General features: G+C 34.8%; 1 protein-coding gene across 1 annotated transcript; it reads left to right on the top strand.

The window, feature by feature from the left end:
* The first annotated feature begins 36 nt into the window (after nucleotides 1-36).
* On the top strand, nucleotides 37-11,759 carry LOC148235521 (delta(24)-sterol reductase-like). The gene is made up of 8 exons (XM_088185171.1): nucleotides 37-379; nucleotides 9,561-9,785; nucleotides 9,849-9,943; nucleotides 10,006-10,180; nucleotides 10,238-10,372; nucleotides 10,434-10,631; nucleotides 11,208-11,345; nucleotides 11,527-11,759. Exons 1-8 carry the CDS (start codon nucleotides 44-46, stop codon nucleotides 11,725-11,727), a joined length of 1,503 nt encoding a protein of 500 aa, XP_088041297.1. The 5' UTR covers nucleotides 37-43; the 3' UTR covers nucleotides 11,728-11,759.
* Nucleotides 11,760-19,247: the final 7,488 nt, after the last annotated feature.

The raw sequence follows: 19,247 nt of genomic DNA, 5'->3' as shown, positions 1-19,247 counted from the left end.
GGGCGCCGGCGCGGGCGCCAAATTCGAACCGCCGTCAGTCGCCATGGCGGAGAGCTTCGCGGAGCACGTGCTCGTGCACTATCGCTGGGCGCTGGTGGTGTTCTTTCTGCTGCCGCTCTCTTTCCTCTACGACTTGTACGCGTACGCTCGCAACAGATGGGTTTTCTGGCGGAGAAGCGCCCCCGCCGAACACGCCTCGAGGGCGAGGGAAGTGCAGCGGCAGGTTAGGGCGTGGATCGAGGGCGGAAAGAAGGGCAGAATGTGCAGCGCCCGCCCGGGCTGGCAGACCATGTGCTTTCGCCGGCCGCTCTACAAGAACTCCATGCGCAACATAAGGGTCGATCTGGTCGACGTCCTCGAGGTCGACCCCCGAAAGATGGTGCGTTATGGCGTTATTGATTTTTATTTTCAGCCGTTATTAACTCCACTAAAGTAGCAGTTCAACAAGCGCGGCGTACAGAGCTCAATTTTGCGCAATTCACCAAATTTTTAGCGGCTACATTTAATGCCAATTCCATTTAATCTAAAATAAGAACCTAATCGTCGTGGGAGTTTATCTAATAATAAACTGCAGCTGCTTCAACTTATTTATGTAGTTTTTAATATAAAATTATAACGTATAATTTTTGCGACGATACACCACTGTATGATTAAGTGGGGTCAAGTGGATAAGTGTTCGATACGAACATATTTAGAGGACAAATTTTATTTTATTGTCAAATCGATGCTGTATTTGTTTACTAAAGGAACATATGCTGGACTACGATCAGGGACGTCAATTAGGGGGGGGGGGCAACTGTGGATATTTTCTGACCCTTGAATTTGGCCAGAAAAATGCATGTCATTTACTGAAATACTATAAATCCTAGTGAAATCAAAATATAAAAAAACGACTAAATGGCCAATTCCAGCCCCCCCTCCCCCAATAATAAAAAATTCTCGGGTTATCCCTCAAAGAAAATTAAAAAAAAATCTATCCCAAAAATATGTCATTTCAGTGAAATCATATCAAAATACATTTTCAATAGTAAAACTATAATTTATCTGTTATATGATTTCAACTTTCCGTACGTAGTAGTATATACATTTACATACTTATTATTATTTATTTACATGCTATGTATAAATGTTACAGTGAATGTGTATTTTTCGGTTAAGTTTTTTTTCCTAGTGAAGTCCAAATATTTTTCAACGGTAGATATATATTTCCACTAGCGAAACTATAATTAGTGAAATAGGGAAATTATATGTTGCTCTAAAATGTCTATGAAACTCAATTTGGCTGTTGCGAAACGTCCATTTGCTGTTTAAATCCAATTCATTCGATTATCACTTATTATAAGTTGTAATATTGTTATAAAAAATCCTAATATGAACGATAGATAATCGAGCGTTTCTATGGCAATAAATCTGTCCAATAGTAATGCACAAACAATTAGTATTATGGAACAATTATTTTATATATTGCTCATTTAAATTGTCTTATTTGCTTTTAGATATTTTACTAATAAATTGTAATTTTATCTATTAATTTTTAATTACTGATAGGAATCTTATACGAAAATTGCATATTTATTTAACAAAAATCTAGAGGCCGATCCAATCCTAAAAAGTAAAGCATGTCAGCGTACGACATTTGCGACATGAAGATGTCTTCGGCGACGGCTACGAGGAGCTGGGACAATTTACGTGGGATCTTTTTATGGTGTGCCCTATTATGTATTTTTAAAATCTTTATTATAATGAGGCATGACGATCTGGGAAAACAGTAAAGTCAATAAATAAATAAATAAAAATATGAACTGCTTCGAACCTATAATTTCTTTCATTATTTATTTGCTTTATTTTTTTTTAATATTTAATAGAATAATTTACAATTTCTTGTGATTTTTTAATAATATCTGTTAAATAGTATGTGTATGGATACGTATGTCATATATGAGGGTATACTAGATTTATTTGCATGCAAATATGTATGAATGTAAAATATTAAATAAATAATAACGCATTGGAGAAATATGTTAAGTTCTGATGATCTGATTTGTAATAACAAATAAAATAAATAAAAATAAGATAAACCACCCCTGCTGATGCCAGTTCGACTTTGTTCTCAGTTTAGTATTCGGCCAACTCGAATTATAATAATCCTGTATAAATAGTTCTCGAATTCACATTAATGCAGCAATAAATAGCTACCGCGAATCTGCGATTCGAATGCCTAAAAAGTATTCATTATTATTAGAGTTAAAAATATATATGGCCACTACTAAGAATCGTATTTTTAAAATGAACTGTGTTAAAATTGTGAAACGACTTAATTTTCACTACGCAATCAATGAAATATATTTTTTTAATTATATAATAAGGGAGAAGGTCATTATATTTGCTCGCGGGTCAAATTTTTCTAGCTATGCCACTAGATATAATTATCATTTAAGAAATGCGATATTATGACACTCGAAACTTATCGCTTGCAACCCGATGCACCCGATTATATATTTTTTTTATTTACCAGATAAAATAAGTAAAAATAAAATTAAAACATTATATATAGAATCGCTTCTAAAAACAAATAAGAGAGAATTATAAATTTTATGCTGTATTTTTTTCGATTAAAATTCGTTAAATTACATTATACGTCACAAAATAAACTGCAGTTTATAGGGAACGAAATAAAAGACGATATATAATTTTTAAATTACCGAAAAGCTATTAAAAATAACGTTAGCGCAAAACGGCTCGATATCAGTTGCGCGCTGCATGGCAACACTAGCCAAGTGCATTTAAAAGATACAACAAAGGCGACGACGATAAAACGCTAAAGGGGGGGAAATCCGGTTTATAGTCGAAAAACAGCCCACCGCAATTTTACTTTTTAGAACTTTGTTTATTCCGTCGCGGACGGTGGCGTATTACATAGCACAGGCGGATGAAGCACACGCTTGGGGCTTTCGATCAAGGGGGCCCAAAATTATCCAAAAATATTTTAAACTGTCAACCAATTCTATAATTAATATTTTTTTTAAATTAATAAAAAAACATTCTCTTAATACGTTGCTCGCGTTTAGGAAATTGTTAGTATGTAAAAGAGTAATACACATTTTAATAAATCAATTGCCTATCTAAAATATAATTATGATTACTTTTTATAAATGTTTGTATATATTATTTACTTAAATTTTCTGATTTAATGATTTATGACTAACATTTTAAAAAAATATCGAAGGTCGTAAAATCGTCCAACGCCTGTCGCAGTGTGAACGATCAGTTAATCCGCAGATTCGCATTGACAGAACTGCGAAGAGTATGTTGAGATCTGCTGTTTACAATTTCACATTTCTACCTCTCTGAGTATGGCGAGAAAAATCCTTGTGTGATTCATGAGAGAGCATTATATACCCAAATAGTGACTGTTTTGTGCACATTATGGTCAGGCGGCGTCACTGGGCCTTACTTTTTTGAAAACGATGAAGGTCGGACTGAACCAATCAATGACGAGCACTATATGCGCATGTTAACCGATTATTTTTGGCACGATTTCGAAGATATTGACGTGGTCCAAAAAGGGGAAGAAGCTTGCCACACATTGAGTGCAACGTTTGCGTGAATAGTTCCAGGTCGCATTATTTCACGTTTATGGTGACATCAACTGGCCGCCAAGATTATGCGATTTAAGGCCGTTGGATTTTTTGTGGGATTTTTTGTGTTACGCTAAGAATAAGAATAATAATGTCTACGCCGACAAACCAGAAACGTTGGAGCAGATAAAAACCCACATCCACTAAGTTATAGCCGAGATACGAAAAGTCACTGTAAGGATTGGCTGCTGCAAAAGGCACAGACGCGGCCATTTAATTGATATTATTATTCATAATTAATAGTTAATTATAGTTAAGAAAGAGGACGTCAATCGCATAGTTTCTAATGTTTTGGCCTTGCTCGTGTTCGCGACATATGTCAGCATTGCAGAATTGGTGAGGTTTGTCGGTCGCAATAACCACGATCAAGACTGTGCGGTACAGTCAAAGAAGAGAGAATATAGTTGCAGTCGATACAAATCACGGAAACGCGAAGGTATGGTGGGAATATAAGCAAAAAAAGTTTGATATTTTATTACCGTAAAATGGCAGATAAACCAATATCAAAAAAAATAAGGTAAAATGGAAGTTTACAAGTAAAATATTAAAAAAATGTGCAATTAAATTTTAATACATTTTCCGAGTTATTTAATATGTGTCTTAAATAAAATTAATATAAATAAATAATGTGTCATAAAATATCACATTTATATATTTTTATAGATATTAAAAACCGATATAAGACGTGTGTATCGGTAGATTAACATATAACAATGGTTAATTGACAATGTCGATAAATTTGAAAGAAGCGCAGATAAAAAATCTGTTTTTTTTTTTAAATTAAATAAAGCAATAATAATAATAATTTAGAATTCCAATCATTAATCGTCACATTTTATCTGACAATAATTAAAAAAATAAGATTGCTGGGTATTTTTTCTCGATATCGGAACATATGTTCACTGAAAATTATAAATCGGCATTTTATAAGTAGATATTAAATTTTATTTTACGTAATAAAAAACACTTATGTTATCAAACCAAAACTTTTATCTTAATTATTATTAATATTGTTTTAATATATATTTTATCGGGTTCACTAATTGAATTACAATCTATTCAAAATTGGAAGGATTAATTTATTTTAATCATAAGTGATCAGGGCCGGGTAAAAGTTTTTCGGATTATGGAAAAATATTTTATGCGGGGCCCCCGAAACAAAAGTAAAAATAATACATGAACATGATTTTAATAATTATTCAATCAAATATTTATTTATTTAATATCATAAAACAAATATTTCTTTTGTATTTCTGATATTCTCCGAGAGGACTTCCTTTCGGACACTGGGTATGAGAACTCTTCTGAATCCTTCAGAGACACTTATACTGGCATCCTCATTTTAACATCCACTTCGGAGTTAAGGCATCCGAACTTCAAGAACCCTCTAACCTGGACTACAACCGAGAGGAGGCTTAATTAACTTCAGCCCAATGAAGAATGCAAAAACCACCGCTTCTCTCTTCGCATCCACTGGTCTAGCTCGACGTTCAGAATCCAGAGCGAACCCACTTGGAAACACCTGCAGTCTGAACCACAAAGAACGATTAAGTGGCTTTATATTGAAATATACTAGTCGAATGTTTTCCATTAGTTCTAAAAGCAATGATAATAAATCGTAAACAGACATACGAGAAGGTCGCTCGATTAATGACGGACCACTAAGCGACCGATGAGTAACGTCAACAGTCGACGACATTCCAACATAGAAGAGTTCTATGTCGGGTCTCAAATTTCTCAATTTGCAGTAAGAAAGCAATAATCGATTTGTCGGAAAGCGAATGCGCAACATTGTGGCTAAAGATGACTAACTCTATCGGCCGATCCCATCGCGCAGTATGACGTCAACGACGAAGTCCGAAGGAAACGGACGTAACAGGGTCACATATGTACATAAGTACGTATCTTCAATTATGCACTATTCTTTGTGCTCGATTATATCAACGGCTCGCCATTGTCCGACGTCTTTATAATTGAGACGCGACGACCTCCGCTCGCGTTACGTGCGCGCAGATAAACTTTCAGGTTTCAGCCACGACAATGCGAGATAAACTTGACATGGAAATTATTATAAAAATATACGTACACTATACTTGCATTCGACAATATGCCAGAAATAATTTAGTTGCGTTTATTCGGAGAGCTTTCCGAGGAACTATAATATTAGCACCTTACCTCAAAAACGAAACGAATTGCTGTACTGCTACTTTTGTCATAAAATAGCTCTGTAGAAAATCGTGACTTTGGTTTTACTCCTGTTAATTTCCAAACCGGCGAAGCGAGCGACATAATATTAAGTTAAAAGAAACGAACGAAGTCGGAATGCTAATAGGTCGAGTCATAAATAACTCGAATTAGTCGACGATGACTCAAATGACTCATCATACCTGACAAGTAATCGTTTCAGTTATACAGCGACGGTGAGTTCAACAGCGCGTTAAACGATTAAATTTGCTTTTGCAGTTAAATATATGGAAGGATTAAAAGTGTATGTTAGAAATTTAATATATACTTAGACTGGATAAAAACGATACAAAGACGAAAATATAAGTATCAAAATAATTATATGGCGAAAGCAACATAACTGACGAAGCAGTACGGAATTGTTTGAAAAAAAATATTTTTGGATAGGTTAGATTAGACCAGTGGTTGCCAACGGAATTCACTTGGTGGGCCAAATAAAATAATGCATGTCTTTGAAGGGCCACACATAACTATTTTACAACTTAATAATAATATGAGTTTTTATATTTAAAATAGCCCGCGGGACACGGTTTGACAATGGCTGGATTAGAGACTTCAATCTGAATATTCGGATATTCGAATACCAAATTTATTTGCCTGTTTTTTTTACTATTCGTTATTCAAATATTTGTCTAACTATTGTTCATATTTGTAGTGGAATATATTTCATTTATAAAAAAACGACCAATTCTACACACAGCTATATATAACTGTGAAATTTATCTTCTTATCTTTGTTATTTATAACAGCCATAGCTATAACAACTAATAACCGTCAAAAAAAAAATAATAAAAAAACGCTTTGTAATTGCAGAAATTCCAAATAATATTATTTTTCAGAGTTAATATTATGTAGCTGCGGACTTTCTCAATAGCTGGTATTGAATTTTTTATACGAATGATATTTAATTGTAATTCTGTTATTAGTAATTAATTATAGTAATAGTAGTTTTATAACGAGTTTTAGGCATTAGGTAAACTATATAATACTTAATAAAGAGCTTTGACCTATGTTCGTTGTTCAAACTGTATTTTCGATTCTTTATAACTTTACGAATATATGAAAATATATTATCTCATATTATTCAATATTCGATTAGTTGAAAATAACGAATATTTGGAAAAATTTACGACCGAGCTACTTTTTCATTTTATTAAGATAATTTTCATTTTATTAAGATACACATTATCTTATAAAACGTTTTTATGGCTAAATTCAAGGGGGTTCTTAATTAGAATCCACGTCAAAACCAATAAAATCGTGCCGTCGCCGTCGCAGTGGAAACGCTCGATTATTTTGAGTTCACGTTGAGACTTTTTATAATAATATTATGACTTACAATAAGAGAGAATCGCATGCAGTATCCCTAAACCAAATTTTGATCAATAATAGAGCGCAAAAAACAATTGTCAATTCTCAGAAGTCAAAAATCCACGTCAAAAGCAATAAAATCGTGCCGTCGCAGCGGAAACGCTCGTTACCAAGCGTTCTCACTACGACGGCGCCAACACGATATTATTGTTTTTGACGTGAATTTTTGACTTCTGGGAAATGATAATTGTTTTTGCGCTCTCCAATTGAGCAAAATTCGGTTTGAATATACTTTGACCAATACTCTCATATCAGAAGTCCGCAGTAATATCGATAAAGATAATATTTTCAAAGTGCAGATTTACTATAAAGCAATATATGAGATGCGACGTCTGTTTGTACTTCTTTCGCTTATTTCCCCTTTAGGGATGAATTGGCTTAGTTTGTATTTTGAACTTGACTTTTAAAACTAATATTAATTTTAGAACTAGAAGGTTAGGTTTGGGTTTGAGCAGCAAATTGCGGTACATCAGCATATAATTAGTTAAATTATATTTTCGTGTGATTAAACATCAAACATAAACCTTCCAACGTTGACAGAATGTGAAATAAATTAATATAACCGATTTTTTATAAGGTATAGAATATTTTGGTACATTTTAGATTGTTTTTAAAATCCAACTTATTTAAAATATTGTTTTGTCAGATATTTTTGGTTAGAAAAATAGCAAATCATAATTCGTGCCGCTATGTTGTAAATAACAATTACGTATTAGATAGGTTGTTTGACAGTAAATCTATGGTGTGATCATGGCCTACTATGTTGTATGTATACATACTTTTTTAATGTTTCGAAAATATATAATTATATCAAAAACATACGTATGGCGCAATGTAAGTCCACCCATACAAATTTTAACTATACACTGAATATACTAAAATAAAATAATATGTTATTAAGAATCACTCATTCTAATACGAAATATGTAGCGCTGTAAAAATATTATGATTAACTAATATGTTGAATTTGAACACACATATAGACATAAGACAAGACTTACAAAAAATACAAGACTATGTTTTAGATTTAGTCGATTTTTGGTGTTTTTAGAAATTTCAATTTACAAAATATTACAACGAATACTTTACGAATAGTTGAGCAAATATTTGAATAACGAATAGTTAAAAAAAACGGCAAATATATTTGGTTTTTGATTATTCAAATAGGATTGGAGTCCCTGTCTGTATTCAAATGTAGTTTATTAGAATTCTTTACATGTTGTAAGAGATGAAATATCAATATTTCATGTTCTACTAATTCAGGTAATTAGTATCGGACGAATGTCGGATAATAGAATACCTTTTGTACTTAAGAATTAGGATTTTTATACAATTTGAAACGCACTCAAGTTTCATTATCCACTTAAGCGCCAGAAACTCACAGGTGAGTCACTTGTTAATGATTTTATCATGTTTTTATATCAATTTGAAATAATATATTTTGTGAAATATCATTGATACGTATTGTAATTGTTTTTCCAGATAAGTACATTTTATTTGTTGAAAACGATATTCCCATGGCTAAGAACTACGAATACAATGATGCCCATATTATTTGAAAGCAGAAGCAGAGAATAAAATTAACCTAAGTAGTTTTATCGGTGTAGAATATCAAGTTGAATAATATTATCCCTTTTTAATCCCAGAGGGCCGAAATATCGGTCCACTCTAACTATGCAAAAAAAACTCACCGTCTGATATTTTTGCGTAAATTAATTTTTTTAACAACGTATCAGTATAAAAGGAATACATTTGCTTTATCTCAGGCAAGTACAATGATACTTGCAGTTCCCAGTAATTATGTTATGTAACAGAGAAATGACCGAGCTGCCGCGGCCCTGCGGCCCCTTTTAATGATAGGGTTGGCTGGCGAAGTGTAAATAAAAGCAGGTATATTTTACCCAAATAGAACACGAAATATGCTTCACTAAACATTGGTGTTAAATATTAGCAATAAGTATGTTTCAATAATAATATTTAAATAAATACGTTTTTGAAAAATTTGTGTGAAATGTTCAGCCCGCGGGCCGTCTTTTACTTTAATATTATTTTTAATTGGTTAGATTTTTATTATATTATATTTGGAATCCGAATGCAAAATATCACTACTCGTTATGGTAGGGTTTATAACGACGTATGTACGTGTTTAATAATTAGTTTAGCTTTCCAATTGTGTAACAATATAACAAAGGACGAACGATGGGTGCATAACAATATAAGGTAGCCCAAGCATTTCGTTAAAATTTGACCATTGCATATTATTATTTTCTATCAAGTCTCTTATTCAATCGATTCTATCGATCGCAGACTGTGACAGTCGAGCCCCTGGTGAATATGGGACAGCTGAGCGCCACCCTGCTCCCCCTGGGCTACACGATCCCCGTCGTGCCGGAGATAGACGACTTGACTGTCGGAGGCCTGGTCATGGGCACGGGCATCGAGTCTTCTTCTCACGTCCACGGCCTCTTTCAACACGTCTGCGTGTCTTACGAGCTCGTCCTCGCCGACGGCAGCCTGGCGACCTGCTCCAAGGTACTCGTCGTCGAAGCGATCCCATTCAGATACGTACGTGTCGACGTGCCTTTTACGTTTTAGGACGAAAACCCCGACCTGTTCTACGCCGTCCCCTGGTCGTACGGAACTCTAGGCTTTCTAACGAGCGTCGAGATCAAAATCGTCCCGGCTAAAAAGTGAGTATACTCCGTCGCGCTCCGCCGGATAGCTCGTTAACGCGACCCTAATTCGATCGAAGGTTCGTGAGGCTGCGATACCGTCGAGCCGACGGAGAGAGAGAAATCGCCGAGACCTTCGAACGCGAGGCTACCCGGCCTGACCCGCATCTCTTCGTCGAGGGGATCGTCTTCGGCCGGGAGACGGCGGTCGTCATGACCGGAGACATGGTGGACGCGCCCGGGACGGACGGGAAAGTAAACTCTCGCTCTTCTATTCCTCAAACTCGAGACGCTCTAAATCGACTCTTTCAGATCAACGAAATCGGAAGGTGGTACAAGCCCTGGTTCTTCAGCCACGTCGAGAACGCCGCCCACGATCAGATCGAGTACATACCTCTGAGGCAGTACTTCCACAGACACACCAGGGCGCTGTTCTGGGAGCTTCGGGTGAGGCTCGTCGCTCGTCGGTGGATTTAGACATGTATCTTTTACCCCTCTTATTTTTCAGGACATCGTTCCGTTCGGCAACAGTCCCCCATTCAGGCTCCTGCTAGGATGGCTGATGCCGCCGAAGGTCTCCCTGCTGAAGATCACGCAGACGCGGGCCGTCAAGGATCTGTACGAGAGGTCGCACGTCATCCAGGACATGCTCGTGCCCGTCAGGCATCTGCGCGACGCTCTGAAAGAGTTCCATGACAAAGTCGAGGTTATTCGCATCTTAATCTATGCTATAAAAACTCATTCTTGAATAATTGACATTAGAGTTAGTATTTTAGTGACAAAATCATAAGTAACCCAAATAACGTATGTTTACCGCATATAACGCACCTCCTTACTTGATTTAGTGAAAGTCTGATATATGTCGGATTTAAAATATTTTTAACTATCTGTTTTAGAAAAAATAGTAAATTGTAAATGTAATTTTTGCTGCAATTTTCCGAGCACTGCCTTTGTCTTTGATAGAATCTGAATTTCATGGCGGATTTTTTCTGGGATTTTTAAGTTATAAGAAGCTCCAAACTTATTGTTATTATTTTTTACATAGGTATATATGTGCTACTAACACTATGATAATGATGACTGAACTTTGAGATAAGCGTTAACCGTTTTTGTGCCACGCTCTGACGTGCAAGAATTAGGGACGCGATCGCGACTCTCTAAGGCCCTCTAAAGCTCGCAGCTGAAAGTCGCAGAGCGCGACGGATTGTCGATACTGCCCCTTAGCAACATCAAAAATTGCTGCGCTTAGTTGTATTGTTCTACTAATGTGAACGAATTACAGGTGTACCCCGTGTGGCTGTGCCCCTTCAGACTGCCCCGACAGCCTGGAATGCTGAAATTGGAGAGCGAAAGCGGCGACAATCAGATGTACGTGGACATCGGCGTCTACGGCGTCCCCCAGCAGAAGCGCTTCGAGGCCGTGAGTCGCTATATTGTCCGTCAGGTGTCGCGTTGTATAATAGATAAACGGTGTCGCATTGTCGTTTATCGCGATCGGTATTCCGAGCTCGTTTTTTATCGCCGTGGCTCGTTACGCAATTTCGAAAGCGAACCGATTCGCCTCGCCGGCCTAGTAAAAGTGAGCCCATTTCGTTTTGCAGAAAACCACGACCAGAGCTTTGGAAAGGTTCGTGACTGAGAGGGGCGGCTTTCAGATGCTGTACGCGGACACCTACATGACTCTCGAGGAGTTCAGGAGAATGTTCGACCATCGCCTCTACGACGCGACGAGAGCCAAGTTGGGATGTGACGAGGCCTTCCCGGAGGTCTACGAGAAGGTCTGCAGGGCTTCCCGCGACTAGCCGATCTCAATAAAGTAGACTAGAAAATAGCACGCCTGTCGTTTTATTAACCGACCCGTAGCCTTCGATTCTGCACCTCCGTCGGGTCATCGCAGCATATGCTTAAAAACGCAAACGAACATCTCGCTTTGTCTTGTTCGATCGTTTTCCGCTTCTGCGGTTGCGATATGTCAATTTCCATAATCCGATATTCTCCATATGCAAATTTAACACGAAATGCACGCAGAGGTAATGCATATGCGATTCTTTCGTGTTTCAATTTTATTCGTCACAGTCGACCGGATCCAATCGTATAATCGACGCGGTTCGGGTTCGTCAAATTTTCCGCGTCGCAAATTGAGTCTGGTATAAGAAACAATAAAGACAACGAGGATGAAACATGAGTTTAAAAATATCTCACATCATGGTCCAATATATAATTTATTTAATTAAATTATAATCATCGTAACCTGACCGGTTAATCTAATACCTCACGATAGCCAAAAGCATAAAACATATAATAATTTAAAAAATATGTATAATTAAAAAAACAAATCACCTCACCATATGTTCACAATAAATGCATCGTATCGAGCAGTCGGATTGAGAGTCGGTAAGTGCTCCAGTCCTAGCCATTAAGGTCAAGAACAAAGGACGCGACCGAGAACTATAACCGCCCTCCAATGCCCACATTTGTAAATGCTCGAGCACTGAAAGGGTGTCATTTCTTGCCAAAAAACGCCGAAATGGAATCCACTACCCTTTTTATAACGCTGCATAAGTAAGGGCGAGTTTGTGGCTAATACGCATACTTCTTGAAAGGTTTTAATAAGGGTCTGGGAATGACAAAAAATGTTTACAAACCCTCGAACTCGCCTTTTTTGCTTAACCTGTTCAACGCTACGCGCATGTATACATGCCAGGGACGTCAGTTAGATGGTGGAATTTGCCCCTTTTTGGTCAGAAAAACTGCGACGGCGCCGAGACGATTGTATTGCTTTTGACTTCTGAGAAGAGATAATTGTTTTTTGTACTCTCCTATCGGTTATGCTTCATTCGATTCGAAATATTGTTATAAAAAGTTAATGCTAGATTACCAAGAGTTTCCACTGTGACGGCAGGATTTTATTGCTTTTGACGTGAATTTAAAACGGGGTGGGGGTGAGAGGATTGCCCACCCTTGAATTTGACCAGAAGCATGTCATTTAATGAAATACCATGAATTCTAATGAAATCGAAATATAATATTACAAAAACGATCATCGATTGGCTTATTTTTGCCATCCCCCTCCCTGAAAAAAATTAAAATGACGTCCCTTATACGTGCGTTTGTCTAAACCTGTGTTTTAATATTTTGTACATATGTTAGTATGCCCATTAATATATTTTCCTCATTAAATTTGGTACTTGTCATTAACATATTACTCAATTTATCATTAATATATTTTTTTAATTTAATAAGTGCATCAGTAACAACGATTTGGCAGTATGACTTGTGCCTAGGCAACAATTGGACATCGAGGACATCTTGAAGGAGTTCCAGAGAACGAAAAAAAACAAAGTGTGTAATCGATGACAATGTAGATTTTTGAGTTGACAAACGTGATCGATATTCTACAGATGAGACAAATGTAGTAAAGTTTTTTAAACGATCTGAAGAAGTGCTAAGATTGCGATAGACAATAACAATTCAGCAAATCGGTCAGTGTCAATTAATTAGACAATCATTAATCCCACATATATAATTAAACTATTATTGTACTTTTACAATGGTAAAAAACAAAGTTGAAGAACAAAATTAGTGACCTAAAATTAAAAAAATGTGAAGCTAAGTGTCTCCATTGACGAATGGACAGGTACAAACAATAGATAATACATTTAAAGAAGACGGAAAACATTGGAATGATACCGACGTAAAGAATTGCAATTATCTTCGTTTGGAGTCAGTATTAAAGATTATGTCATGCCATGGCGTAGCTAGGGTATATGCCGCCCAGGGCGATCCTTAAAATTGCTGCCCCCCATACAATTTTTGTAGGGTCATAAAATCAGAATTTCTTAAAATAATAAATTGGTTATTATTAAGCTCTTGTTATTCGTGGATTTATATATGTTTTAGTGCATTCAGGGTTAAGAACCACACTAGACGATCCCATCGCGAATATGCCGCCCCCAAGCAAGTGCCGCCCGGGACGGCCCGACCCCTCCGCCCCACCATAGCTACGCCACTGATGTCATGGCTTTCATTAGTGCTGCTGTGATGGTAAAATCTCCACAACTTAACATAAATTATGCTATAACCACCACTTGGCTGTGTTAAAAGTGCTATATGTCAAAAATAGTAAAGAAATGAACATATGTGACGAATTGACGATGAGGAATCATTCGAGGATTTAGATATACATTCAGATGCGGTTGAGTTTGAAGAAATCACCAACGTAAAACTTGCATCAAGAATCGAAGAAATGACTAACAACATTTTGAAAATTGTGACTATTTTAAAATGTTCTTCCATACGGAATAACATTTTACAAAAGTATGTATTTGATAAAAAAAATTGAAGCCAGATGGAACACAATAGAGGCGATGCTAGACCGCTTTTTACGAATTAAGCTAATTGACATAAATTTCAGAGTATTAAATTACATTTAATTTTGCATTTTAAGCAAATTTTTACTTAAAACTTAATACACATACCTATATGTGCATAAAATGATATATAGTTGATTTCTTGATGTAATGATTTTTTTTCACCAAAAACATAATGACTATTAGCGACAACACAATTAAAACCACGACAAAAATACTTTTCAAAGACGCAACTAAACTTTGCGAAGTAAAAATTTAAAAGTATACTGAGCGCTAGCTCTGGAGTATATCTGGGAAGTACCTTAGAATCTGTAAAATCTACTCTCGAACATCGCATAATATCTAATTTGCACAGAAAAAATAAAATCAAATAATAATTCAGTTTTTCATAATATAATACTTATTCATCGAAAGATAAATTCTTCGTTCATTTTAAAAGAAATATTAAACGTTCGATTGTCTTATTCTTGTTATAGTAATAGTTATTTTTGTATGAGATATTAACGCGTAGCGAGAAAGTGATTAAATCAAAGGCTCGTGGGCCGTATTAGGCGTGCGAAATCATTCAAATCTGAAAAAGCACTTGCGAGTGGAAACATCAATAATACCAATTGACATCAGATGCCTCGTTGAAAGACACAGTTTCAGCGATCACATCGCAAAAGGATCCCAACCCTGGATTAAATTTGATAAATTAGTTATTTTATTTTTATACTATAAAAGCTGATATGCCGTTATAAAAATCTACTAAACTTAGGTCTTTCGCATTTCAATATTCATCTTTCAACCATTATCGTTAGCTCTAATTTGCAGGAACAGTGACTACTACCGACCATTGCGTGTTTCAATTTTTATCGTAACTAAAAGATTGGAGTTAGCGATTATTATATAATTTTAATTCCGATCGATCATCACATATTAAGTTTTCCTAGATTTTTCTAAGCTCGCGGATGAATATGATAATAAATAATTAAAATAAAATAAAGCTAGGTTGTGACATCTATCAATTGTTAGTTATAATATTAGATTATTTTTACTAAAAATATAAATCGCTGATTTACAAATTGATTTCAGTCTAGTGTCTCACTACTGATATTGTTTAGCCCGCTATAACGCATCGGGCTAACGTTTAAAAATAATTTTGAATTTATCATCGAACAATAATATAATAAGTAGTATTTAATAATATATTTTATAAACATTTAAAGGCGAAAAATAATAATATAATAAAAAAATGGGTTCAGAACTCCTACACTTAATTTGAATATGAACAACAAAATTTATTTTCAGATTTTTCACGAACCTCTATGGTAAAAATTGTGTCGAAGAATAAAAAAAACATTATAACTGCTCGCAAGGATCATTGCTCTAGTCTAGATTAATCGATGTCGATCGAGTTAACCCGTTACCAGCGGCGACGGATGATTTATTGAAGATCGTGACGTGGATCGAAGGTTACGGCGGTGATCTATGTAGGCGTTCTGCGACTCTCTCGATTTACGTAAACTAACGAATGAGACGTGAACCATTATCAATGCGAGGACGACATTGATAATGAAAAACGGTGCCTCCTCAAAATATAACTGAATTTTATTTTTCAAAATAGTAATATGCGGTGACCTAAACCTTCGGGTAAGATCGTTTTCAAACATGAAATTAAAAAGTACAAGATTCGACAAGAAACTCTGTTTTGAGCTAACGCCGGGGAAAAAATGCACTTAAATTTCGACGATAATAGACTAGAAGTACGACGCTACGATTTCCTTTCCAGTTCGATTAACGCATTCAAAACTAAGTTTGCTCTAACGCGCTTTCCAACAGGGACGTCATTTGGTGGAGAGAGAAAAAAAATCATACTAAATTATCCTTGAAACAAGTCGTGCGTCTCGGGGTACGAGGTGCTCGACTTTATGTTGACTATGCTCGAAACTTGTGCATACATAATGAAAAGAAATAATGCATTTTTTAAATGTTAACAATTTTATGACGGATACTGTAAGTCAGTACGCAATAATGGGCCCGCCGCCGGGACTTAGTCCTTGGCCAAATTTCTCTTCACTTCGGAAGCTACTGCGTCCCTGCAGCGCTTTCCAAAACATTCCGCCTCGCGAAAGATCGCCACGAAATTGTTCCCCGCAATATTAATATACAAAAATTTAGCCTGTAATTAACCAAAAATCATTATGTTATTGCTTCTATATGATAATTTGTCAGTGAGAATTTTAAACATCGTGTAAGACCTTAGAACCCTCTGTACAATAATTTTTAAAAATCAATGAGAAATATCTACAAAATAATACAAGTTTCTAATAAAAACGATACTCAATTTGCAGAAAAACGTGGGTCTAATTTGCACGAAGCTCACATAAAATGTTTTCACATTTGAGTATAAAACGATCACTATACATAATTATATGCCATTGATACATCACGAACGAGGACGTTCCGCGGGCGCGAGCAAGTAATGCGGCACTTAAGAGTTGTAACTTAAAAGAGGCGGCATATTAGAAGTTGAATATAAAAGTTATATATAGAATAAATATATATAGTGCATTCAAACAATCCTATAAAAATAAACGTGTCGAAAGATAAGAAAGGACATAAAAATTGTATTAGAATTTTCAAAGAAAATTATATTCGTTTTCCTGGAAAACTATCATGACGTAACTTGTCAAGTCACGGTGGTCAAATTGAGCTTACAGGAAAACCCGTCACGTATGTCTATAAATAAATATACTGTTTTTTTTACCGCAAGATTTAAATAAACTAATTTATAATCAAAAAGACGTACTTCAATGACTGCGATATCAAATCGAATAGTTTCTGGCAAAGCAACTACAGAAAGATTTTTTTAATTAAGGATCGAGTCCTCAGATGAGAACGCACTATCTGATAATCTAATAGAAAACGAGCTATATCAAAGATATTCAACATTTTTTAGTACAGGGCTTATTTCAGAACTTACTTTGACTATTTCAAATTTCGACGGAACGCTAAATTTTACTCCACACGCCTCCGGTATCTGAAATTATAAAAAAATCTGGATAGTTAGTATGAAAAAACCTCACATACTTAACACTTTTAATATATTTTACATAAGTATATATCAAATGTGCCTTTTATGACAATGGTGATAAAAGAAGTAGTAAGCAAGCAATTAAAAGGATTTTATTATTTCACAAAACATTCTGCGGGGTTCAGAGAAAAACATTCCACTGAAACTACATTACGAGTAGTGATAAATGACTGGTTGTTAGTAATGGATACGCACAATATCATTGAAGCGGTATTCTTGGATTTCAAGATAGCTTTCGAAACAATAGACAGAAGTTTAATGTTTAATAAATTAGAGATTATAGGTATAAGTGAAATTTTAAGAAGTAATATCTCACGGCATACTACAGGGGCGCAAATTAGAACCATTGTTTCTTATAATAGATATATTAATTATATAATTAATAATATAGAAAAATGTAAAATAGATTTGTTTGCATACGACACTTTAATTTATTGCATATGTTATAATATCCAAGATGTTGTAGATAACTTAAATAATAAATTAAGTATAATAAAAAGATGGCTAAGAAATAATGTAGTTAAACTAAATGAAAATAAAATTAAATTCATGATTATTAATTATAAAGATTTTATTAATAATATAAAATATTTATGAGTAATTGTAGATAAAAAGATTTTAAAGAACATTGTAATTACATAATCAGAAAAAATGTATTTAATAAACAATAACGATGTACATAGATTTAATACTAGAAATAGAAATAATTTAAAGATAGATTGGTATAAGAAAACGAGTACGGTCAGGGAAATATTGTACGAAGCTTTTGTCGAGCTTTTCGTTAGTTTAAAGAACACAGATCTAATTTATCATTCGAAAAAATGTTCCAAATTTTTTGCACTCCTAAAGTCTATTTTCATTTTTATAAAAACCGATTTCAACTATGTATTCGAAAATTCGAATATCGAATAGTAAAACAAAAAATATTCGAAAGTATGAAACATTTAAATAGATTAAACGCGTTTATTAAATTTTTTCAGAAAACTAGCTAATTTATTATAAACTGCACATTCATTGTGATTGAAAAATATATATTTTTAGTAATATATTAATTAATTATATTAATATATAGTTCTATGAAGTATATATCTTATTTGAAATCTTATCTAATAACAAAAAAATGATATACAGAATAAAAGATAAACTCGACGCGATATTCCATTCTTATGGAATGCTTATTTACTATAATCTACGCAAAAATTCATAAAATCACGCAAAGGGTTCTGATGTAAAATCGAAAGCGTCGATACTTTGATTTCAGATTTTTCAAGTGAGAGGGGGAAGTTTTGCAAGTCAGTGGTCGTTTATTTAATATTTTGATTTTATTAAGATTCATAATGCTCCATTAAATGACAAGCAGTTTCTTAGCCAAAATCAAAGGGGGTTGCCTCCCCCCCCCCTAAATGACGTCCCATCTAGCGTCCATATTAGGAGATTTTATAACAATATTACGACTAACAATAGGTGAGATCGAGTTAAGCATATCTATAATTAGTTTTAAAACTTGCATTAGGTTAGATTTGCGTTTAATAGGCAAATTGCATAATAGAAGCATATAATTTCACTATCGTCTAGCAGTAAAATTGTATTTTCGCTAGTAGAAATATGTATCCACTGGTGAAAATGTATTTGGACTTAACTAGTGAAAATATAACTTTACTAGAAAATACACATTCAATGTAACATTTATACGTAGCATGTAAATAACTTATGATAAGGAAACTGGCGAAAGTTGGCTTGTCAGTGGTTGTTTTTTTTTAATATTTCGATTTCATTGTGATTTATGGTATTTATGGTATGGTATGGATGTCGAGTGACGTATTTATACGAATTATTTTTACAACGGATTTCATCGCTCTCTGTTAGATCACAGTAC

This window comes from Plectrocnemia conspersa, unplaced genomic scaffold (genome assembly GCF_051122295.1).
Source record: "Plectrocnemia conspersa isolate PC_06_02 unplaced genomic scaffold, ASM5112229v1 ptg000004l, whole genome shotgun sequence".
NCBI classification, from domain to species: domain Eukaryota; kingdom Metazoa; phylum Arthropoda; class Insecta; order Trichoptera; family Polycentropodidae; genus Plectrocnemia; species Plectrocnemia conspersa.
The sequence above is the reverse complement of the archived record's forward strand: the minus strand, read 5'-3'. Positions and strand labels throughout refer to the sequence as shown.

Coding starts and splice junctions, on each gene's coding strand:
- LOC148235521 (XM_088185171.1), top strand. CDS start 44: ATGGCGGAGAGCTTCGCGGAGCACGTGCTCGTGCACTATCGCTGGGCG. Junction 9,944..10,005: donor AAAATCGTCCCGGCTAAAAA/GTGAGTATACTC, acceptor ATTCGATCGAAG/GTTCGTGAGGCTGCGATACC. Junction 10,632..11,207: donor AGTTCCATGACAAAGTCGAG/GTTATTCGCATC, acceptor AACGAATTACAG/GTGTACCCCGTGTGGCTGTG.